Source organism: Chiroxiphia lanceolata, chromosome 6 (genome assembly GCF_009829145.1).
Source record: "Chiroxiphia lanceolata isolate bChiLan1 chromosome 6, bChiLan1.pri, whole genome shotgun sequence".
Lineage (NCBI taxonomy): Eukaryota > Metazoa > Chordata > Aves > Passeriformes > Pipridae > Chiroxiphia > Chiroxiphia lanceolata.
Genome location: NC_045642.1, coordinates 26,511,828 through 26,535,740, shown reverse-complemented (window position 1 = coordinate 26,535,740; position 23,913 = coordinate 26,511,828). Strand labels below are relative to the sequence as shown.

Sequence of the window (23,913 nt, the reverse complement as noted above, 5' to 3'; positions counted from 1 at the left end):
CAGAGGAGAGACCCGCACAAGAGGGTCACACAGGCTTTAACTAAACTGACATACAGTCTAGAGATCTGCGAGTTGAGAACTGATTCACCCACATGCACAAGCACATGTACATATGCATGACATTGCACATAGCAAACAGACAGAAATAGGCTAGAGTGGGTAGAGACTGGAGAAACATAGGGAAGCAACTGGCAAGCAGCAATCAGAGCAAAAGGCCATGAGGTTGAGGTATGTTAATATGTTATGGCTTCATGATTAGATCACATGAAACAGTTTTCAGGCTACTTTACATTGGAACAATAAAGAAGTTCATGTGAAAAAGTGTTAGAGTTTTCTGTCACTAAAAAAGAGCAGTAAGAATGTGCAACAAGTTTTGGGTCTTGGATCTCTTAATAATTACAAGAGAGGATCAGTATTTTAATTGAAAACTTCTGAGTTAATTGCTATGGTATTATTTTTAAAAAATTCTTACAGTAATAGTAATATCCTTTTAACAGCATCATATCACTTTAAAAAAAACCATTTGGGTCAGTTTCTGAACTATTAGACCTCTAACATAAGCAACCTGGGAATGGATTAATTTTGTTTTGCCAACAGTTCAGGAAATCAGTATAGAAGGAATTTCATTCAGGTTCTGTATTAGTATTTTTAGTGGTCTGACACTATTCCTTAGAGTGGGTTGGGAAGTGAAGGATATCATTATAGATATCAAGTATCCTAGGGGTGAAAAGTAATGTAGTGGGGTTGCAGAGAGGTCACTAAGGACAAGTATTGTCATCTAGGAGTCACAGCTGATAATGGAAGAGAAAATTGAGCCTGATTTCCAAATCCTGAAGGATTTTTCAAGGCTGGCAATGGGAAGAAACATATGAGTTGTTCAAGGAGCTCATTTTTTTTGGCAGTCAACAGGACTCCCATAGTGCTATGATTTTTAATGAGGTTTTTTTCAGAATGCATATTTAAAATGAACACAAATCCTTCAGCTGTGGCCAGGAAGGCATCACTGCCATTTCTCACAAGGTAAACCTGCACCCATCAAGTAGCTGCTCCCGTATGGAGTTTTGCTTGATTTCATGGGAGATATCTTCCCTCTTCTAACACTCATGCTGTTTTCTGCCTTAGTGAAAGAAGATGGGAGTAAGGAGTGTTTGGAAAACACTGGGTAGAAAACATAATGCAAATGCAGTTTAAGAATTGCGGTTAATAAAAATTATAATGTAGCTGGAATTATTTCTTTTTTTAACAAGGCTCTTCTCATTTGTGTAAAGATGACTCAACTGAGACTTGCAGGACAAGGTCTAATGTTCTTTCTTTATTCTTTTAGCTGCTTAAGAGTTTTGAATTAGATTTTTTTTTTTTTAAGAGATATAGCTGCAAGGAATTGCCTTTTGACCTGTACTGGAGCAGGACGAATAGCCAAAATCGGTGACTTCGGGATGGCCAGGGATATTTACAGGTAAGTGGAAGACAATTTGAGTCCAGTATCTCTGTAATTTGTATCATTTTGACCAATTTGAACTGTTTCCCGGTAAAGCAGTGGAACCATCCATTATATGTCTGACTTTGATGACCAGTTAACTAACTGGTGTTAACAGGCTGTAAATTACCACATCCATGCTTACAAGCCGATCCACTTCAACTGTGGCCCCAGGAAAATGCAAACATATGTGGACATTAAACCAAGCATAGACAAATTTATTATCTAGTTGATCATAAGTAATCTTAAACTAAAATACCGCACAACAACCATAATTCTCAGTTTATTATATCAAGAAGACTTGCTGCATCAACACCCTGCCAAGTTTGATGTCTTCAGCTGTGCACCTAAACATCCTCAGTTTCCATCTCAGTTGCAAAGAGGATAGAAAACACTGCTCCAATGCACTATTTGTGTTTATGACTTTTTTCCTCTTTCTCACTTGGCCCCCCATTGCCGTAGGCACTCCCCAGTTGATGTTACTGTGGTGATAAGATCTTTTATATATCGAAGCCCTTTCATGCTGTGCATTTTATATTTCCCAGAGCAAGTTACTACCGCAAGGGAGGAAGAGCTATGCTTCCTGTAAAGTGGATGCCACCAGAAGCTTTTCTAGAGGGTATTTTCACCTCCAAGACTGACACCTGGTAATAAATGTCTTTTAATCACTTCTGCTACTCACTGATCAGCACCAATAAAGGTACTGCTCAAGAAAAAAATTGTCTGCTCAGTAGGAACCTTAAAAAAATGACAGAATTTCCTAGAAAAATATGAGAAGTCTTCCCACTGCAGAAGCATGACTAAAGAATTAAAAAGAATTAAGAAGTCTAATGTAAATGAAGGTAACAAAAACTTCCCATGTATAAATGTAGAGTATCATATGAAGCCAATCAAGAAGTGAGAAGTGAAAGCAGATTAGATTCTCTAGAAGTCTCAGTTAAAAATCCAGAGAAATACCATCAGACATTTTCCTCAGGCCTCAGTATTTGCTGCTCAGTTTTCTTCAGTAACAAGGCCTGCTTAAATACCTCTTAAGTAAGTGACTCTCTGTACTACCCAGTATTACTCTTTTGTATATTCATGCACATTGCTGGATAATGGAAGCTTTCCAGTTGCTTAAGAATGCCTCTTTCTCTGTACAGTAGATTCTTCAATATACTGTACTGAGACATTCCCTTAAATGCCACACTGACCCAGTTTCCTGAAGTTAGCGATGCCGGAAGACACAGGATTGCTTATCAGTGCCTAACTGTGCGCAGCCAGTACTAAGTATTTTGAAGGAAAGTGCCACAGTTCCTGTAATAAGCTATTATAAGTAACATGCATGTACTGGAAATTACTTTGACCTTTGCAGCAAATAGTGACTCTTAAAATTCTGACCCTGCTGAAGTTCTGGCAGAATCCTCTTGACTTCCCTGTGTCTGGTTCTACATAATTTCCAGTGGCAGTGCCTATCTAACCCGTGGATGTAAAAAAGGAGAACCACCTAATCAGAACAACAACAAAAAAATGCCGCTGCCTTTCAGTTTCTTTGGATGTCTCTTACTTGATTTTATTCTTGAGCAGCTTGTTCCCAAACACTCATTCAATTGTCAAGGAAATCTTCCTGTCCGACCATCCAGGAGCCATGCTGGCAGTCACACTCGCACCACTTAAGCTCCAAAAAGGCCCCTTGGCAGCTACATACACCACACTCACACAGTTAGACCAGGTTTCCTCACCAACTCAGCCCCAGGTTTCCCATAGCAGAGTCTCAGATGTCTGGATCCTTAAAATAATTTAATTATGGTGTAAAAACAAAATAAGAGCTCCAGTTGGTGCCTCCAAAGAGGGACCTCAAACAAAGGAAAGCCTGGGATTTTATACCCTCACAGTCTTGGAGCTTGAGCAAAGGTTTTGATTGGGGTTTTTTTTTGTAAAAGTTGACTCATAATCACACTAATTGCACATTACTGTGGTTGGACTGCACCTTTGCAAGGTTACTGCTGTGATGTTACCTACACAGCTTCATGCTAGGTTTGTGGAGCACCAATGAAAACTAATCGGCATTGTTGGTTGGTTTCTGACACAGGTCCTTTGGTGTGCTGCTTTGGGAGATTTTCTCTCTAGGCTACATGCCCTACCCTTGCAAAACCAACCAGGAAGTGCTGGAATTTGTCACCAGTGGAGGAAGAATGGATCCGCCAAAAAACTGCCCAGGACCAGTGTAAGTATTTCCTTACTCTCACAAGTCAAGGTGTAGCAGAATGGTGACTGCCCTCAGTGTCAGGTGGGTATTACTAAATGTCTCTTGAGCTATTGCCTCTTATATACAGCTAAGAGCACTATAGGATTTACTTTAAGTAGTAGTTCCCTAATGAGACAAGATTCAGGGATGACATATCCACTTTTGTTCTCCTTCTTTGGGTCATTTACCAAGTGCCATTCCTTGCACCCGTGATCACTTCATACTGAGACACTTTTTTGTAATTATCTTTCTTGATCAATACTTTTTTCTTTTTTTCTTTTTTCTTTTTTTTTTTTTAACTTTTACTTTAAGGTACCGGATCATGACGCAGTGCTGGCAGCACAGCCCAGAGTATCGGCCAAACTTCTCTACCATCCTGGAAAGAATCAAATATTGCACACAGGTATTGCTCTTTGGTATCTAGGAGGATGATAATCCACGGAATGCCAACTATCCAAAGACATTAGCTCATTAGCTTTAGTCCCTAAAACAAGTGAAGAGTCCTGAAAGACTGATAGAATTACTTTCCCAGTTGTGGTGGTGCTGTTGGCTCAACTGCTCTTTTTCAGTATCCATCCTCACTCTCCCATCTTCAGCCCAGCCAAAATGAAAATATACTGTTCCTGTGCAAGTGGATGCCATTAGCTCTCAGCTTGTTCAGTAGCAAAATGTCCTTCATTTCATGATGAGGTACTTAGAATCTTTTTCAAGGTCCATATTCTGACCTTGCCTAATGTTGCTCAAAAGCCATAGCTGAATAGTTATGGAGTTGAGAGGGGGAATGAAATGGCATGCTGAGTTCACCATTTAGTAGCATTTATAGCTACAGGTCTAGATCCAACTTCCCAAAGAAGAAATTTTATACTAGTGACCCGCAGATTAGCCACTGATTTCAATAAAGCACAGCCTCTGCTCAAAGGAAACATATAGATAAGAGAGCATTTTTGCAACTCCCAACAGCATGTGACATCCAGGTGGAACATAGCACCTTTTACAACGTGTAGGAATATTGCCCAAACCTGATGGCAATCTCTGCCAAAACCTTTTTCAATCTCATAGCTATTTCTTTTAAAGTGCAGATGTGACAATCACCCTGGAGGTGTAACTGATTCTTGTCTCTACTTTTAAGGACCCTGATGTGATCAACACTGAGCTGCCCATGGAGTGTAGCCCCACACCAGAGGATGAAGGGAGTATGGTCATCCGCCCAAACATTTCCAGTGGGATAGTGCCGCTGCTGGTAAGCCCTTCTCTCACACCTCAGACAACACCTAAAACAATGGAATCTCATCATGCTGGACACAAACTTGTACAATGCCCACAAGAGCTCCTGGTGGAGAACCTGAGCAACCGGACTGCCCGAGGGCCCAGCCTGCCATGTCTCAGTGATTTCAACAGCGGGTCGTGGTTGCAGCAGACATCAAACCAGAAGTTAGACCTCACCAATCCAGCAGCCCACAGACCTAAAAACAAAACAAAAAATCTCTGGAACCCAACCTATGGATCATGGGTGCTAGAGAATATCTGTCACTTCAGCCCCAGCTCCAAGCTCAAAGCAAATCCAGAGCGGGAAGATTCAGGCTTTGATGGGAATTGCAGTTCTCCTAGCTCTCGGACATCTCCAGCGTCTCCAAGTCGAAGCAACTGTCCTCACCTGGATATCAGTGGGATAGAACTGGTGAAACTCCAGACTTTCCCCTGTGGCAATGCAAATTATGCTTACGATGACCTGTGCTATAGTGCTGACCACCAGCCATTAGCTTTAGCAGAAGTCAGAGCAGCTGTGCTAAGAAGCTCCAGTTTGCACAGAGATGAAAACTCTTTTTATAAAACAGAGAAAACATCAAGAGAGAGGGACTCTGGTCTGTCTTTGTCAGATGACCTGAGTGTTACTCCAGTATAGCAGAAATGGTTCTTCCCAAGATCAGAGAATGTGTGTGTCAGGAAGGAGTGCTTCCTATTTCACTTCCTCCATTTTAACTCCTTCAGATGGGTGAAGTTTCAACATCAGCAATGTTCTGCTTCCTCCATCTACCTGCTGGATCCCCAGATCGTTAAAGATAGTTGTATTTCTATCTCTGTCCTTCAAATGTGTTCCAGCTTAGAGGTGGAGAACAATGGCATTATTTCTCTGAATACCTAGGGAATAGAGTCCTCCTCAATATGCTCAGGTGAAAAGAAATGAACCTACCATCCAGCTGCAGCATTTGGATGGAAATAATGACCAATACAGGTTGTTTTTCTTTCTGACTGAAGAATCCAAAAACATGTGCTGTGCCAGCAGCAACCAAAATGCAAAGGCTGCTACATTCCTGAGAGCTTTTTACAGTCCTGATGAATTACCAATTCTCATGTAGTATATGGGAAGTAAAAAAAAATAGCAGACACATTTTTATCTGTTTTATTAGTAGACCTTGTGAAAGCTATTGCTCAAATTGGAAGCAGTAGGAAAGATGAAAAAAAAAATAATCAGACTCCTCTGACCATGTGCTTTGAAAACAAGCAATGAAGAGGAAAACAAATTTACCATTAAAAAAGCAGTAGTTGGTGGAGCTGATAGTATCCCTTGGAATAGTGAAGGAAATGTGCTGCTTGCCTCATGGTGTAGCTCTCCTCACAGCTCCTGGCACTGAAGGGGCAGGTGGTTTTTCAAGAAAGCAAGAGCTGCATGGCGTGATGAGAAATGGACTGTCTTTATCTTCTAATGGACTTTACTTGAGATGAACTTAATTTCTGTAAGAACTTTGATATTCAGGATTAATTCCCTGTGCTATGTTGGTAAGCATTAAGCTGAGGTTCCTGGGTGACTGTCTAGCATTTGGTGTACTGGAGTTCTTGGTTTTAACACCCACGTCTCTGAGGTAGAAAGTAAGTCATGACAAGGAAGGGCAGAGTGAAGGGAAACCTAATGCAAACACTACTTGGGGTGCTCTTTATACAGGAAGGTAGAGTAGCTCAACCATTTGAGAAAGCTAAAACCATGACTTTGCTTCATACAGGTGAGCAGGTCATAATTTTTCCTTGCCTAGCAAACACAGCACACAGACCTTCTGGTAAAGGTAGTTGTTTGTTTTGAAGACAGCTCATTTCTAAGGCTTTCTTTGGTTGCTTAGGATGTAAACTGATGGTTACTGGTTAAAGCCTGCAAAATAATGAGACAGAAAAGGCAAAGAATTTGGATTAAGTCTGAACAGTCTTGGAAGCATTCTGTCCTTCTACCACTCCTGAATGTCACACTGCCAACCTACAGTGGCAAATTACATTACCTTTCTGCGTAATCAAGTTGGGTGGTGAGATGTCAGCTGTAGACTACTCTAGTTTCTTTCTGAGGTAAGAGGTTCTCTGGTGCATGCTTTACGCCTAGTGGTCAGCTGTATGTACAGTCTGAAGATATGCGTTATATAGGAGAGGGTTTGCTTTGACCACACAGGCTTCCTGTCCTTTACATCATTTAGGGATGGACACTACTGAGCTATGGTAAAGAAAAGCACAGAGTGAAGAGTGTGAATCCACCCTCAGTGAAATGCATTCTTGCCCCAGGTTTATGCTTTGTTGATCTGACTTTGTATCTGTTCCAAACTTTCTATAGTTTTAGGCCTTTGACTTTAGAATGACTAGTTTTATATAATGTCATTTCAGTGCATAAAAATATCTTAAGAACAGGTGTCAAGAGGATGGGACCAGACTCCTTCCAGTGGTACCCAGCAACAGGACAAAGGGCAACAGGCACAAATTGAAATGCAGGACACTCCATCCAAATAAGAACAAAAACTTGTTTACTTTGAGGGTTACAGAACACTGAAAGAGGTTGCCCAGAGAAGCTGAAGAGTCTCCTTCTCCAGACACACTCAAAATCCATTTGGATGTGATCCTGTGCAACCTGCTCAAGGGGAACCTACTTTAGCAGAGGGGTTGGACTAGATGATCTCTGGAGGTGCCTTTTAACACCAACCTTCTGTGATTTCCAGACACAAAGGGTGATGACAGCCACCTTTCAGCAATGACCTGTATGGTACGGAAATAATTCCAAATCTATGCTGTAAAATGACAGATGGTCAGAAGACAGGGGTCCCTCTGTGTGGGGTGAATTCCAGTAGTAGTGTGAGCACTGAGGAGCTTAGTGACCAAGGGAGACGGCTGGCCTTGCCTCCTGCCCTTCTTTCCCTTTCACCTTTGCTTTAGCTCTCTTGGCTTCTCTCACATTTAGCTTATCACCTGTGCTATCTTACATCCAGGAGTTGCTACAGCCCAGTTAGATGAGGCAGAAGAGCCCATTTAGCAAGAAATTTTCTCATTCTTTCCTGTTGCAGAGCCTAACATTTTTGGTCATGTTTCAGAATGGCTACCTCTGGAACATTCCAGTCAAAAATCAATACATCTACTCTTAGTTAATTGGAATTTCATCAGTTTATCCTTACCTTTCAGAATATATTAGTCTCACGGTTTATGCATTAGTATTTTTTTCCCCCAAAGGTGACCTATTAAACTCTCCAACAGTTGTGACTTGGTATCAGCAAGTCAGCTGCCTCCTCCCTGAATATGTGATAAGGCCACAGGAGAGTGGCTCAGCTGCAGTGGACATGATGCCAGCTCACTTTTCAACCCTTGTTTGTAACAGGCTCTGTCCTGAGCAGAGCACTGGCGGTCATGATCATGCTTTTGCAGGCCCATTATGACTGTTTTCTCCTTACCCATCAGCAAGGGAAATTGGTGGCAAGAGACTTGTTCAGAAGCCATGAGAAGTTAACTATACCACCTTCTCTTCCCACAGACTTTTTTACATTACAAATACAAAGAACTGTCTTGTGCCTGCTACTTCATAAAATAACCTAACAACACCCTAAGATTGCAGTGAGAAGCAGGTGGACTCTCTGCTGTCCATATGTGGTAGCTGTGTCTTCCTCACACACAGCACTTGCCTCAATGTAAGTCACAAATTTTAGAAAGGCTGATAGTGATAAAACTAGGTAAGCCATTGAAAAGTGAAGTGAGGGAAGAGCACAGTTGTATTACCAGTGCCATAGGCAATCCTGACTGCAGCTGTGCTTCACTTCATAAACAGAATGCAAGTCCAGCACTTTGCACAAATACCTGTTTTACTGAATAGCTGTATGACGGTAGTACAGGAAACACATAGACAAAGCTGCACTGAGGCAGAACAGAACTCCATCCTGACCAGGAGCTTATCTCTAAGAGTGCTCAAGAGTGGGGTGTTGAAGAGCAACTGTAAGAACTGAGTGAGCATGAATTGATAATTTATTTCCTAGACATACTCTGATGGTTTTCAACAACATGTAGCTCAGGGCTGTACTAAGGCAGATGTAGTCTCTTCTAACAAGACAGGATGTGGAGTTGCAGATACCAAATGGGCACTAAAAGAAAGAGCTGGGAATTTTAAAAGCCTCTGCATTAGCAACCTTAGATTTATACAAGCTCTTAACTCTCTCAAACGGAACAATCTTCTGTCAGCATAGTTGCCATGAACCTTGACCTGCAACAGGTTTTTTTTAGCTGCTTTTTAAAAACCCTCACAGATAATTAATTTTTAATTAATATCTTGGAGGAAATAATGTTGAAATTGCTTCTGTTGTGATGCTGAATGCTACATGCTGTCCAAACCATATTATCTGAAAAGAAAAATAACAATGACACACACACTACAACCTTTAGTCCTTAAATTCTGAAACTTACTTCATACATTCAGAGATTTCATTATGCTCAATTGCTATCATTTCAAAATATAACTTGCTTGAAACCATTTTTTCAGGAGACACTTCTAGCGCATAATCAACAAGATAAACCATAGCGTCAAAATTAGATTACTTTGGTAACTGAAAGACAAAACACAATTTTGTTTCCTAGAGGAATGACATGAGCTGGAAATCTGGGATTAATTCAGTCCTGTTATCCATGCAAAAAGTCTTCCAACACTTCCCACTGCAAAATCAGCCATTATAGGGTTATTATCAATTGCTCTTCCTGAGAAGTGTCTTTTAACACGTTAGCAAATTGGTTTTGCACTTGAGTGTATAGAGTTGTTTTTTCTTCTGGGTTCAGCATTAGTACCTTATGTTGCTTCATAAAACCTCATACTTACATTTTAAAGAAGGGACTTATCAACAAAATAATGCAAATTTCATTTTGTCTTTCTCTGCTTTCTTTTCATGTTTGTTAATATTCCTGCTTCTGATTTCTTGGTTACTTTTAATCTCAATTTAAGTGCTTTGCATCTTCATTTTTCCCTTTAAAGAAAAAGAATTTTTAATTATACACATTTAAAGTGTTTCCCTCATATCAACCCTTTTCCTGAGCTAATTTCTCAACTGGGCAGGTGTGCACTAAGAAAGCTTTCCAGGACTAATAAAATAATTAAGAGCTTTTGCAAGTGTACCTTATTCCACCTCCAGTACACTCCCCCTACTTACTCAAAAGAGAAGAAAATGCTGCTGCTGCAAGTACAGTTTTCCCCAATGTATTTGCATCTCCACAGCTGTGTCGGCCAGGGACCACACCTCCTTAGACCCTTGAGCAGCAGAGCTCTGTAAGACTGTTTCTCCTGTAACCATGGCTGTGCTCTCTCCTCCTGGCTGTCCACCCTTCTCAATCTGATGCAGAGACTTTAGTGATATCATGTCTAACATCTTCCCATCACATTATCTGAATTTGTTTTGATTTGTCATTACCTTTGACCATGGAAGCACTTCTTGTCAACTTACCTTTCTGGGTGACTACTGTACATAAGTAGATGACATGCCTGCTTCTATGCAATTTAAAGCTGGACAACTGTATCCTTCTATATTTGCAACACAAAATAAAGAAACACTAATGGTGGTTATTCGCTTCCCTCTCTGTTAAGTACACTTTGCACACAGGTAAGAATACACTCTTTCATGCTGAGAAGTGTTGCTGATCCTGGCATGTTGAGTGTTCCTTCCTGTGGCCATACAAAACTTCCCAGTGGAACAGTTAACTGCTCTGAGTCTCACAAGTGCCTCTTTATGCACACTTTTTTGTGTGCTATAGGCTATTCACTGAGATTTACCTTGAAGGAAGCCAACAAGCTTTGTGTGGATCAGATTCTAAAGTTAACACATACAATAGGGTTTGGAATCAAGCTCCAGTTTAGCTTCCAGTTGTCTTAGAGCTGGTTTTGCTTTAGGAAATACCAGATGCTAAAGACTAAAAGCAAAAGAAACATTGAAATAAATAGTTTTTTGCCCCTTTCCTCAGGCATTTCTGGAAGAAAATATACCATTCTAACATGACCAAAGCACAGTGGCTTTTTTTACTTTAGTCTCATTTATTTAGTAGCATACACACTTCAGAGTAACAAACACTCATCCAATACAGTCAATGTCAAAAGTGACCATGGTCAGCATTGCATTGTAGTGTTCAGAACTGATGCATGTGGATGATACAGGCCATTTGATCTCAGTACCTTAAGAATAACAAATAATAACAACAGCAATAAAAAAGGTAGCAAAAGCCCTCTGAGATACTTAAGGGTTTGGTCCAACTCCCACTGAAATCTTTCCCTTTAATAGGAACTGGATCCTATTAAGTGAGTTTTGCCCTGTACAAAATTCAGAGGGATTTAATTTTTACCATTTTGATTACATTTCAGCCACATTTATATCCCTGTGGGGCCTCAACACCCAACATCTTTAAACTTATCTGATGTATCTCTTTGTGCATTTCTTTCTCTATTGCACCTTCCTCCAAAGGATCTCACAGCATCTTGCAGGCAATAGTGAAGGACAGCCTCACACCATTCCTGTGAGGTAAGTAGATACTGTTCCCATCTGTAAAATGGGAACAAAACTGATGCCTAGTTGTGCAAGGCCGAAAAAACAAGTCAATGACAAGTTGAGGGAGAGAAGTCCTACTTTCAGATTCAAACAGGAATGCAGCAGCTATAGCAGTAAGCATTGCTGCATCTAACCCGTGAGTTTAAAGACCTTGGTGCCTAAGTCAGAGGTCAGCTGTTCAGCACCAAAGTGCCTCTGGGCCAGCATATCTTACCATGCTGCGGAAACACACACACTCAGTGTCTCCAGAGTGAGGCACTATCCCAGCAGATGCATTAACGAACTACACTCTGGATTTGCATGTGAACAAGTACCTTGGTTATCATGCATCAGCTCTTCTATGTTACATGTCTGTGCAAATGCATCATATTGACTCTCTGGTAAATATAAGCTTATTCAAGGCAACTTACTCCATAGTGAAAGAAGGCTTCCTCACACTAGCAAGTGAGTGTACACAGACAGACCCTCTGGTCCATCTGATGAGAAACAAGGTACCTAACATACCCTGTGGTAGTTTGTTTATGAGCTCATAGTCTCACCCTCCTAGAACTCCTGTGCTCAGCTGGAAATCCTACCCCTAGCAGTTTACCAAAAAAAGCTGCCTACTTCTCTCCTTTCCATAACAACAGCAGATGATTGTGATTTCTTCCTTTCTGATCCTTTAGCAACGCAAAGAGGCCATTTCAAAACTAACCTGCTAGAACTATGTGTTATCTAGAATGAGATTCCAGACCACGGTTTGCTATTGCAGAGGTTTTCATTTTTCCCTGACCTTTCCAACAGTCATTCTAAAAGTTTGTCTTAAATTCTCAGCTGACATTTGAACATCAACCTCTACCATCTAAATCTCTCCGCTAGAAAATAAGTTACACTGGTGCAAAAGATTCACAGGTGTGGTAACAGAAGAAAGAAATTTAACTCTGAAGATTAATTAGGCAAACCACTAAAGGAATTATATCTTCACAGTGTTATGTCTAACTTCAATAATTTTTTTTATTATGGTAGGACTGCTTGCAATTGAAGTCTCATAAAAAAGGTAATGTTACTAAAGTCCTCCCTGTGAGACCTATTTACTTGCTATTCATTTGTCATCTCATAGCAGTTCAAAAGTTAGGAGGCATCTGGAATGATATCTGTGCTCACTGTCAATTCAAAAAAAAAAAAAAAGGCAGTGTAAACCCTCTGAAACTTTTAAGTGGAAAATTCATTAACATGCTATCATGCATATAAAACTGAGAGACTCTGAGAGGCCACAGAAGTCATCTGAATTTGCAGTGAACTGCAAAAATAATTACCAGTTTCAGACAATTTCTGTTTTAGGATGAAATGCTTCCACATGTCATTACTTCCTAACAGAATACCTACTCTAAGTCATCTAACTTTTATGTGACAATTGAACTTCAATTTTTAATACTGCTGTTTTGCTTAGAGGTGATGAAAAAGTAACTAAATCTGACTGATCTTTTAGTACAGTAGTGTGTTATCCAAAGTATCTCATTTTAGAAATTATTTTAGGCTCTTCAGTTCTAATAACAAACGTTATACATAGATTTCATTCCAGATCTGAACTCTACAGGGTTTTTTATGCTCGTGATAATGATTATTATTGAAGTAGCAGTTTCTCAAAGCATGGAGTCAGCTTCATATATCCAGAAGTTCTCAGAATCACTCCTGAGCCCAGGACACCAGCAAAAGATGGCAATTTCTGATCAAAGTGCATTACTAGCTTTAGATGTTGAAAGAGGATTAACCATCAAGTAGCAATGTAAGTCTAGTCCACATTTTGGAAACTGCATCATCACATTATTAATGTTAAAACCTGGAATGTGAGTGAACATGAGATTAATGATAGTATTTACACTGCTAGTATTTAAAGAACTGTTCAAATGACTAGAGGAAACCAAGGAGAAGGTATGTGAAGCCATTACAAGAAAACACTTCAATCTTCTTAACCTAAAAACTGTGAATTTTCTGTGGCTGTGCCTGAACCACAGCAAAAGAAGAATTAATCACAGATCACCCTGTAATTCCAGACAGGGACTAGAGTATGTGATATATTGACATCCCTTCACCCAAACAGCCTGGATTTAACATCTGATACCTTGGAGGAAGGATGCCTGGGAATTATTTCATCACTGTGTAATGCTGTGAATGCAGAAACATTACCATCCTGATTGCCATGCCAGTTTACATACTTAAGTGGCAGCATTGTATTTGAGAACAGGAACATGGCCAAGAAGTCACATATATTAGGAGACAGTCAAATCATGATCTTAAGAGATCACACTGGTTGTTGATTACTAGTGCGTGCATCTGTGTGCTTGTGTATAGGGGTTTTATCCTTAAAAATAAACAAGCCTTGGGAAAAAAAAAACTTAGTTCCCTGATCTGTGTGTGAAAGATCATTAGTGATTTTCAGAACTGCAGTTCAGCTGCAAGAGGCCAAACTTGCCAAGCTACTAACATTTCCAGCAGCCTACCCAGCTGGAAAGTAAAATGGTTTTGGAGACCATTTTATTCTCTCCCTAGAGTACTTGTAAACTCCCGAGAAGCTACATAAAAAGCCAAGGCTGTTCTTGGATAGAAGCAAGGTTAGGGTGGGGAAGAGGAGGAATGGTCAAGAGCAGTTAGCCACATCAAGCCACTACAAACTGTTGTCTCCCTTTGCTCCAGGTTTCTTGTGATTATCACCCATTTCCACCTAGTTCACACTGTAACACAATGCGATAGAAGTTGTTGGTCCAACCTACAGTGTACACAGGCGCAAGAAGACTTGGAATTAGAGAGGAAAAAACCAATCTGGTCTTAAAACTATGCAGTTCCCTGAAAAAATGGGGTTTTTTCTGTCCTGAATCCCCAAGCACTTGCCCCGGTTCACTAAGAAGTAATCTGGAGTCCAATTTTGCCAGAAATCACAATCACTCTGGTTTACCACACAGACCTCTTGACTCATGCTGGTGTGATTCCCAAGTATGGAGAACTTCATTCTCTGAGGACCAGTCTCAAGTTCATCTGGTGCAATACAGACCAATCTGGAGTTATTTGTTTACATCCATAGAGGGCTGATGCAAAGTAATTTTGATCACTAACTGCTGGGTTCTGGATGTAGCTTCCTCTGCACTGATGACCTCAGGAGCTTGGACTTAAAGGTTTCCTTCTAACTGAGTTTTCTTCTACTTCAGTAAAGCAGAAAATTACAGAGAAGCCCTGCAAGTGTTGTGCCATTCTCAACTCATCTTTCAGTGATGCTTTCCAAGATGCCAATCAAATTGTCCAACCCCAACAAGTACCCGTCCTCCCTGTTGCCTTCTTGCCAGGGGATTCTGTGATCCAGTGTTTGCCCATCAGGGAGAAGGGTAGTCTTTCCAAAATCAATCAGCCACACATTGGCATTCCCACTGCCATCATGTACAAAAAGTAGTGAACTTCCAACAACCTGGAAGACAGATTGAGATGATGAGGTTACAAATACATCTTCAGCCCTCCCCCATCACTTAACACTTCCTGATAACCAGGTGACATCCTCAGATGACCTGTCACCCAACACACTTTTGGGCTGCACTTATACATTGACAACTTACATGCCCCATTTGCATAACCATTTCAATCAATAAGGTCTAAAAGGGCATGTAGATGAGAAATGGACACAGTAGACAACGGGAAGAAAAGCAATTCTTCATCTCACTTAGCAACAGGTCTCAATTTGAGCAATTCAGCAAGGCCAGTGACTATTTTCAAAGACGGACTATGATCCATGATTAACAAAAATATCTCCAGTGATAAGAGGACATCAACAAGGTAAAATAAAATGTCTAATCTCATAATCTTGAGCTGTAACAAGCAGAATTTACATTGCTAATGATGCCTTCTGCACAGCAAAGCACACAGGGAGAACATCTAAAGCAGAATTATACAGTATTTCAATGTAAATCCATTATAACTAATACAGCCCTCATTGTCAAACTACAACAATGCCATTGTACCAAATGCAAACTTCCACACTGCCATTCCCCTGTAAAGATTCCCACCGGAAGACACCAAGATTAGAGAAACTGCAGGAAACCAGTACTAATAAACCACTCTGTGTAGTGGCCCAGAGTTATAAGTGCTGTGATATTATAAAGACGGGAGGATTTACTATTTCTTGACTAGTTTAATCTTCTGTATCATTGTGATCAAGGCTTTGTGGTATCTGTGTTGTTAACATACATTAGTTTTGTTCTACCAATTCCTTTCTACTCATACACCAGGCTATTCTTAAGTACATCTGAATGACCAAATGAAGAAGCAATGCACCTCCACAACATTACACTCACTGCTCACCTCATGTCGCTTGAAGAAGTCTGAGGATTCAAGAATGACATTTATTTCCTGCAGACGCTTGAGGTATTTTTTCTAAAGGAAGAAGAAAAAAAAAAAAAACAAACAACCCATAAACATTTAACTGAAGACTGAATAAAGATACTCTGTTTGCAAGAGTCAATATAATGAAGAGACCATATTAACTTTTAGGCTAGAGGTCTTCAAAACAACAGGTTCATCATTTGAAAGTCAATCTGAAAATACACTTCAGCAAGCTTTCATAGTGAATGAACAGACTGCAGTTCCTCTGCTGCATGTGTTACACCAAGCATACTTCTCTGTCTTGATTTGGATGCAGTGAGGCTTTCTGCGTGTGGTTTTTTTCCTTCTTAATAAAGAGAAAAATGTTTCAAGCAATTAAAAATCTTTCATCTACAGTGAAAAGAGAATGAAATTGTGTTAGAGAGACAAGGAGCTTCAACCATGGTGGGGGCAGTGGTGGGAATACAAAGCATCAATGTCTAATGTATAAAGCTCTAGCGCAGATTTTTAGTGCTGCCCTGTGTTACCCTGCTCCTCCTAGAGGGCTAATCTGCCTCCATAATGGTTTCCACATTGCAGCAAAACACTATGGCATCCTTTGAAGTTTCAAAGACAAGAGATGTGTTATGCCATCTACCACACGCCTGCTGTGCTACCCATGAAGTAGCATACAGGAATTGCTCTTTGAGATGAATTTCATACATGTGAGCACAGCCAGTCACCAATCCCACTTCCTGCCTCTATGCTCTGTTTTTATCCTCCCAAAATTCCCTGACTGAATTCCCAAATCACAGGTTTTCCTGCCAACACAATCCTTGCTTAGATATCATCATCCCTCTGATGCAATTGACACACGTGGTCGAAGCTGATGGCAAGTTAGTCTCAACGACATTTTGCTACCACAAGGCATTTGAGGTGAACTCATGACACGAGCTGACAGAACTGGTCTCAGTCAACTACTTCTCACAGCCCACCAAGTTTGCATGTCCACTCCATGTCCTGAGAGCAACTGAAGTCAAAACCATTTACTTCCTTGGTAGTCTAAGTCCTATTTCATGTACCAAAGAAAGCATGGCCCTGAAGCAACTTCATTGGGTCCAAGATCACATAACCTGAAGAGTTCAAACTCACCAGAATAGTTGTGTTGCCCTCAATGAATTCCACAAAAACCTGTAGAACTTGCTCCTGTGTCTTCGTAGTTTTGAAGTTTGTGTTACATGTTCCATCTGCCTTCTGCACAAAACCACACAAAGACACAGATGATTTATACCACACGCATATCATTCCCTTCATCAGTCAATCCTCTTGAACCATCAACAGCTCAGCTCTTGCTAACCAGATGAAAGTGAGTAGCTGAACAGGAAGAGAACAGATAAACCAAGAAAAAAGTAGATGAGCAGAGATACAAAAGCTGATTGGATAACTTTAAATGGCACTGGCACTTCATTTCCTGTTGAGAACAAGAAAATAAAAACAAACTTTATGATATTACAAGCTTGCAGGAGGGTTTTCTCACATGTCAGTGCTAGCAGTGCAAAGTTCAGTGGGGCAAACCACAGTGACCTCTTTGGTTGTCCTCTTGTCTAGCCAGATGTAGTGAAACCCTGGCTGAGGGCATAAGGGAACATTTTTATGTCCAATTTTACTAGTCCTTTTTTTTTCTATTTGGTGAGGGGTTTTTGTTGTTGTTTTGTGGGTTTTGTTTTTATTTTTATTTCTGTTTATTAATGTGGAAATCAAAGAATCACAATTAGGACTCAGTTCCCAATATACCTTTGAATATTAATGTGACCTAGAAGTCACAGAATGGAAATCTAGTTGCAGACAGGAACAACTTGGGATTTGCAATGCTAGCAGAGACAAAGTGAATTTTGGCAAATGACCATGTAGACATGCTTGTTCCATGCGGGTCCTGGACAAATTCAGAGTATTTTTGTGCTAGCAGTAAGGCTCAGTACAGAAGTATCCTGTTACTGAAAAAACCCAAGTCTTTTTATGTGCTGGTACAGACCAGCTTGTGCTTCTGGAATTAAAAGTAAATAAGAGCAGTGCATGAATCAGAGGTATCTGTCAACATAGACTACATGAATATGCAAGTCCCCAGCAGCATCCCTGCTGCTTCAAGAGACACAAATAGGAGATTTTAGGACAATCGTGTAAGATACAGCAGTTACCACAGTTGGTAATAAAAATCCACTAAAACCCTGAAGGATTATCAAACTGTTTTCCTCTCCACTGTATCAGAAAATCCCTCATTTTGATTATAAGAGCAAATCAGCAGGTCATCAAAATGTATTCTCTCCTACATATTAAGTCACTGTACCAAAACTGGATAAATTCAGCTCCAGTCTCAGCAGGTGAAAAACTATTTATTCCACAGCTGAACTTGGCTTCTAACGTACACATGGAAAAATTTCAATAATGCTATAATTCCAGATCTCTCATGCAAGAGAATGAACTGACTGAATGGCAGAGCCATGCAGAACTGCCTCCCACCTACCAGACTTTCTAGCAGCAGAATAAACAGAATTTTATTCCAAGGCTGTGGGCCAGATACAAGTGTGGCATGTCAGCCTGATGAGATGTGCAAGTTATGCAAGAGCAGTTCAGCAGGTAGGCAGTGAAAGTTAGGAGCCATCTGATCTGATGTATGATAATATTCAACAGCACACAGAAATTTGGAACTTCATCTGATGCCTCATATCTCTTCATTGGAGTAAGGTATTTTAAAAATAATTTCTCCCTATGCCACAAATCCCAGTCTGGAATCGCTGCTCTGTGTTCCCTTTTCATCCTTTTTTTTTTGTCTGAACGGACTAGTTGCTTGTTTCCCTGTGGTTGAGAAACACTGCTATGATTTTGCTCCTTTCCAGTGGTTGGCAGGAAACATAACTGCTGCCTGTCTTATTGTAAACAACATCCAGATTTTGAATGGTATCATCCCCAGTATTCTAAACCAGGGCTCTGCAACACCTCTGGATGTACCTGAGCCCCAGGAGGCACTTGCCTGACCCACTCCTGGAAGTCATACCTTTGTCAAGGACTCCACATACATTCCTGCACAGCAGAGCAGTCCATCACACAGTGGAGGTCATGGGTCATTTGCAACACTTCTCATTACATGTGCCAGTGACACAGCTTGCAGAAGGGCAGGTTTCACAGTTCCATAAAGTAGTGTTACCTATCTTAACCCATGTGGTCTTGCTCAGAGTCCTCCACAGACTTCCCTTAAAGGATTCTGGCTTACCTTAATAGATACACAAAGATTTATGAATCATATCTGATGTCCTCCTGGGAACATGGCTATCCCTGATCTATGGCTAAAGGAATGGTACCAAGGGAAGAAGTAACTTTGAAAAATGAATCTCTACTCTGCAAAACTATTAGCTCCCTATTGTAGAGAAAACGTTTCTGATGCCTAGCCTTCAGACAGGCCCTGCCAGAGAGGAAACATGCAGTCAGAATCTGGCAGGCACAAGATAGCATGTCTTGTGTCATGTTCCAGCTGTAGGGAAACTAAATGGTTTGAATTATTTTTGATAGGAGGAAAAGTGACAAATCCCATAAATGAACCTGACTTGACTTCAGAGATATGGGAGCAAGACAAGGAAAAGAGGCTGTTCAATCTAAAGAGAAAAGGTGAAGGAGTGCATACGGTGAATAAGATTTCATTTATCGGCAGCCACTTCACAAAAGGGCTTATATGATTTCACTTTCTTTGCTTCTGCTTCTTACTCAAGCAGCCACAGAGCAGGAATATTTCTGAATGACCAAACCCAACATATCTTCTCAGCTAACTCCAGGAGTTATCACTGAGTTCAGGGAGAACATCCTCTTTTCCTCAACAACCACCAGCTGGCACCACTGACTCTTATAGGCCCTCCTCCCAAAATGGGGATCCCTGCAGAATGGCTTTGCTTTTCTGCAAATATACAGAACTGGATATACAGTTCAGCTGCAGCGAAACAATGCAAGGAGTACTGATGAGCTGTATTGCTTGAACAATTCACTTTCTGCCACCATTTCTCCATGTAAAAAAAAATTAAGAGAATGATACCTACATTCCTCATAACAGCACAGGGAGATAGAGGGAAAGGTAATGTAATGAAGTACTCCAAAGCATTTCCTGTGCTTAATCAAGGATTAAGTATTCGTGTTTTGCACAGTTACAGCATCATCTCTGCAGAGATGATATTACACAGTCTTGTGCCATACTGTTCCTACCCATCTCTGACAACCAACAAAACCATTAAGAACAAGTCAAGACATTTGGAAGGTCCCCTGTGCTCCCTTAGCTCAGTCACTCTCCAGGATTCAACAGAAATCTGTACATGTACACTGACCAACTATCTTTCCAAGAACATACATTAAAGGTCCCAAGATCATCTGGGTTTCTAATTCCCTTATAGAAAGTATACAAAAATCTAAGTGGTATAGGAATAAAACAAGTGTCTTGATAACATTGTTAGTTGGCTAAAGGGCAAGACAAGATCCTGTGTCTTGGCTGGACTGGAGCCAGATCATCTACCACCCAGACAGTTCCAGCATGATGATGACTGTGTCTAACAGCCAGGAGTGGGTGGCACAGCGTACAGAGGGCCAACACACCATGAGCTGGAAGCCCCAGTTCCTGTATCACAGCAGGAGAATCTGTGAATAAGGAAGGGATAAGACAACACAGGGAAGCAGAGAAGAAGGGGGTATTTAAAGAGCCTCTGTCCATCAGCATCATCCTCTTTTATCCCTTTCTTGTTTCTATGTGCTTGAATTGTGCAATGGAAGCAAAACTAATCCAGGTTATAATTTACAATGTCCTAATTGACCTAAATTAAATGTGTATAGTCCGGGAACATCCTGACATCACACAGGGTAACCCACACTAGCTTCTTTACTGCTGTCATGTCATGGGTTTCAGGTAACAAGTACTCACCCAGGGTGCAAGTGGGTTTGGACAGCCCTCACCATGCTCTCTGCTGCTACAAGTACACCTCTATCTAAACCCAAGCAAACTAGTTTAAGGCTGGCTGTGACAGGCCTATGCAAGCAGAAAGCACGTTTCCAGATTCCAGCAAGTGCTAACATTCAAGTAACTGAGTCAGGGTGATATTCTGAGAGTAGGCTTCTGGTAGGTATCTGAAATTGCCATGGAACACAACACATGCAGGACAGGGAGGTGATTCAAAACAGCCAGAACAGCTTCACCAAGGGCAAGTCCTGCCTGACCAACCTAGTGGCCTTCTATGATGGAGTGATTCCATCAGTGCACAAGGGAAGGGTTGCAGATGTCATTTATCTGGACTTCTGTAAAGCCTTTGACATAGTCCCCCACAACATCTTTCTCTCCAAACTGGAGAGAGATGGATTTGAGAAGTGGACTGTTAGGTAGACAAGAAAGTGGTTGGACAGTTGCATCCAGAGGGAAGTGGTCAGTGGCTCAAAGTCCCAGTGGCCATCAGTGACAACTGATGGCCCTCAGGGGTCTGTATTGTGACCAGCGTCATTTAATATCTTCATTAAGAACATAGACAAAGGGATCGAGTGCATCCTCAGCAAATTTGCACCAAGCTGAGTGGTGTGGTTGACACACCTGAAGGACAGGATGCCACCCAGAGGGACCTAGACAGGCTCGAGAAGTGGGCCCATGGGAATCTCACGTAGTTTAAGTGGAAGGTGCTGTACCTGGGTCAGGGTAACCCATGGTATCAATTCAGGCTGGGGGATGAACAGATGAAGAGCAGTCCTGCCAAGAAGGACTTGGGGGTGCTGGTGGGTGAGAGGCTGGATGTGAGCTGGCACTGAATGTGCACTTGCAGCCCAGAAATCCAATTGTATCCTGGGCTGCATCAAAAGCAGCGTGGCCAGCAGATGGACGGAGGGGATTTTGCCCCTGTGCTCTGGTGAGACCCCATCCGAAATACTGCATCCAGTTCTGGGGTCCCCAGCACAGGAAGGACAGAGACCTCTTGGAGCAAGTCCAGAGGAGTGCCACAAAGATGATTAAAGGGATGGAACACCTCTCCTATGAGGAAAGGCTGAGAGAATTCAGTTTATCCAGCTTGTAAAAGAGAAGGCTTTGGAATAACCTAACTGAGGTCTTCCAGTACTTGAAGGGAACCTATAAGATAGAGAGAGACTTACTGCAAGAGCATATAGTAATAGAACAGCAGGGAATGGCTTCAAACTGATAGTAGGTTTAGATTAGTTGTTAGGAGAAAATTCTTCTCTGTGAGGTTAGTGAGGTACTAGAACAGGTTGCCCAGAGAAGTTGTGGATGCCCCATCCTAGAATTGTTTAAGGTCAGGTTGGATGGAGCTCTGAGAAACCTGGTCTAGTGAAAGCTGTCCTGGCCCACAGCATGGGGGTTACACTATCTTAAAGGTTCCTTCCAACCTAGGCCATTCTATGATTCTATGATTCTACTTAATATAAAGAATTAATTGGTAGGAAACAAAATTGCCAAGGTTCTTCTATGGCTGTAAGGTAGTATTCTAGGAAAGGTACAGGGGCACAGACTTGTCCATCAAGAACAGATGGACTTTGTTGATAGAGAAAATTTATTTTGGATTATTTTGGCTTTATTCCAGCTCCATCTATACTGGATATCATCATGTACTTAAAAGGAAAAGTGGTTTCCTCGATCCCAAGAGTATCTAAGCAAATGCTTTTAACATGCCTTGCAAATAAACATAACTGCAACAAACCCACTTTACTGTGATTCACTTGGAATAAATATGTATAGTTCCTGGATAAAAAAAGTAATTGCCTGGGGAGAGGTGGTTAATTCTTCTGTTCTGAATTCCTCCTCATAACAGTCTCATTTTCATTCTATCTATACAGTGTACCTCCTTGAGTCCTTTCTGCAAAGTCTCAGTGGTGGATTCAAGCATGGTTGATGTGTACTTGAAGTTTAAATTCACCGACACCGCTCTGTTATAATTACAATGAATGCTTTAAAACTGCAATACAGTGAACTCTATGGTTTCAGTTAGTGCATTTTCACATAATCCTTTGGACTAGCACTAGCTTTTTGATTTATCAACACATGAAACAAAGTTTGGTCTCCAGGAACAAGCAGAAGTGAAACTATTACCTTAATTCCTTCAATCCTGAAACCCAGGTTGGCACTAGAGCTGATGGTTTCCCTCCACTGCATGTAGCGGGGTTTGGTGACAGCATGCTGGGCATTCTCTTCAGCCGTGGGAGCAAGAGGATCCACTTCAATCATTTTTTTGTACATGTCCTTACGCAGCTTTGGTTTCTCTCGTGCCTTAGTCAACTCTTCCTCCAGGTACGTTCTACAAAAACATCCCATCCCAACAAAACTGTAAGGACTTCCCAAACATTTCTTTTTACAACTTACAAATTGGCTTAAAAAAAATATCAACCAGAAAAGTAAGTGTTATCATTGCTCCAGTTTTGCATATGGAGAAACTAAAGAACACAGAGTAATGACTGTGCAGATGTATTTAGTGAACCAGCTGCAGGAATCGAGAACTGTCATTCGCTTCTTGTTCTAACTACACCTTTACTTACTGTTACAAGTTATTGTTATGTCCTGGTTACAGAATAGAAGAAAGATTAATTCCTACTGTGCCATGAAACAGAATTGCATTTTCAGAGGACAGCTAGGAGAGATCACTTAAAAACAAATAGGGCTTCTGAAGACTTACTGCATTCTCTCTCTTCAAAAAAACCTGTAACATTGGTCATGAGTACTTTTTTTTAGGCCTCAGAAAGTTTAAGTTTTACTTAATTCATCACAGTGAAAGACAGAATCACTCTTCATACAGTAAAAACTACGGAGTAAAGCAGATTATCTGAGCAGCTCCAAATCAGAAGAGGTAACCAAGAACAGGAAGGTGAAGGGTCACAAAACTTCCACATTTTGCTCTTATCACTCAATCTGTTAATCTGGTAACCGTTAAAAAGGCACTGCCCATGTTCTCTACATTTCACTGGATTCCTAAAGCTTGCACTTTGTCAAGTGCCTGGAGCTTACTTGTTGCATCACAGTGTAACAAATCAGGATGGCATTTAGGAGATGCTGTCACTCATTG

The 23,913-nt window shown here is 41.0% G+C and overlaps 2 protein-coding genes across 3 annotated transcripts in view; one reads left to right on the top strand and one right to left on the bottom strand.

Moving 5' to 3' along the window:
- Positions 1 to 8,560, top strand: part of LTK (leukocyte receptor tyrosine kinase) — a 95,535-nt gene extending 86,975 nt beyond the window's left edge. The window contains exons 26-30 of the mRNA XM_032692171.1: positions 1,364 to 1,456; positions 2,023 to 2,124; positions 3,549 to 3,683; positions 4,017 to 4,107; positions 4,834 to 8,560. Coding sequence (XP_032548062.1) covers positions 1,364 to 1,456; positions 2,023 to 2,124; positions 3,549 to 3,683; positions 4,017 to 4,107; positions 4,834 to 5,607 — 1,195 coding nt within the window. The 3' untranslated portion in view covers positions 5,608 to 8,560. The remainder of the gene's footprint in view (positions 1 to 1,363; positions 1,457 to 2,022; positions 2,125 to 3,548; positions 3,684 to 4,016; positions 4,108 to 4,833) is intronic.
- A 2,428-nt stretch (positions 8,561 to 10,988) lies between these two features.
- ITPKA (inositol-trisphosphate 3-kinase A) overlaps positions 10,989 to 23,913 on the bottom strand; it is a 41,532-nt gene continuing 28,607 nt past the window's right edge. For both annotated transcript variants that reach the window (XM_032691447.1, XM_032691448.1), the window contains 4 exons: positions 22,947 to 23,151; positions 16,988 to 17,089; positions 15,836 to 15,907; positions 10,989 to 14,948 (listed from right to left, as the gene is read on the bottom strand). In XM_032691447.1, the coding sequence (XP_032547338.1) occupies positions 14,745 to 14,948; positions 15,836 to 15,907; positions 16,988 to 17,089; positions 22,947 to 23,151 (583 nt within the window). In that variant the 3' untranslated portion in view covers positions 10,989 to 14,744. The remainder of the gene's footprint in view (positions 14,949 to 15,835; positions 15,908 to 16,987; positions 17,090 to 22,946; positions 23,152 to 23,913) is intronic.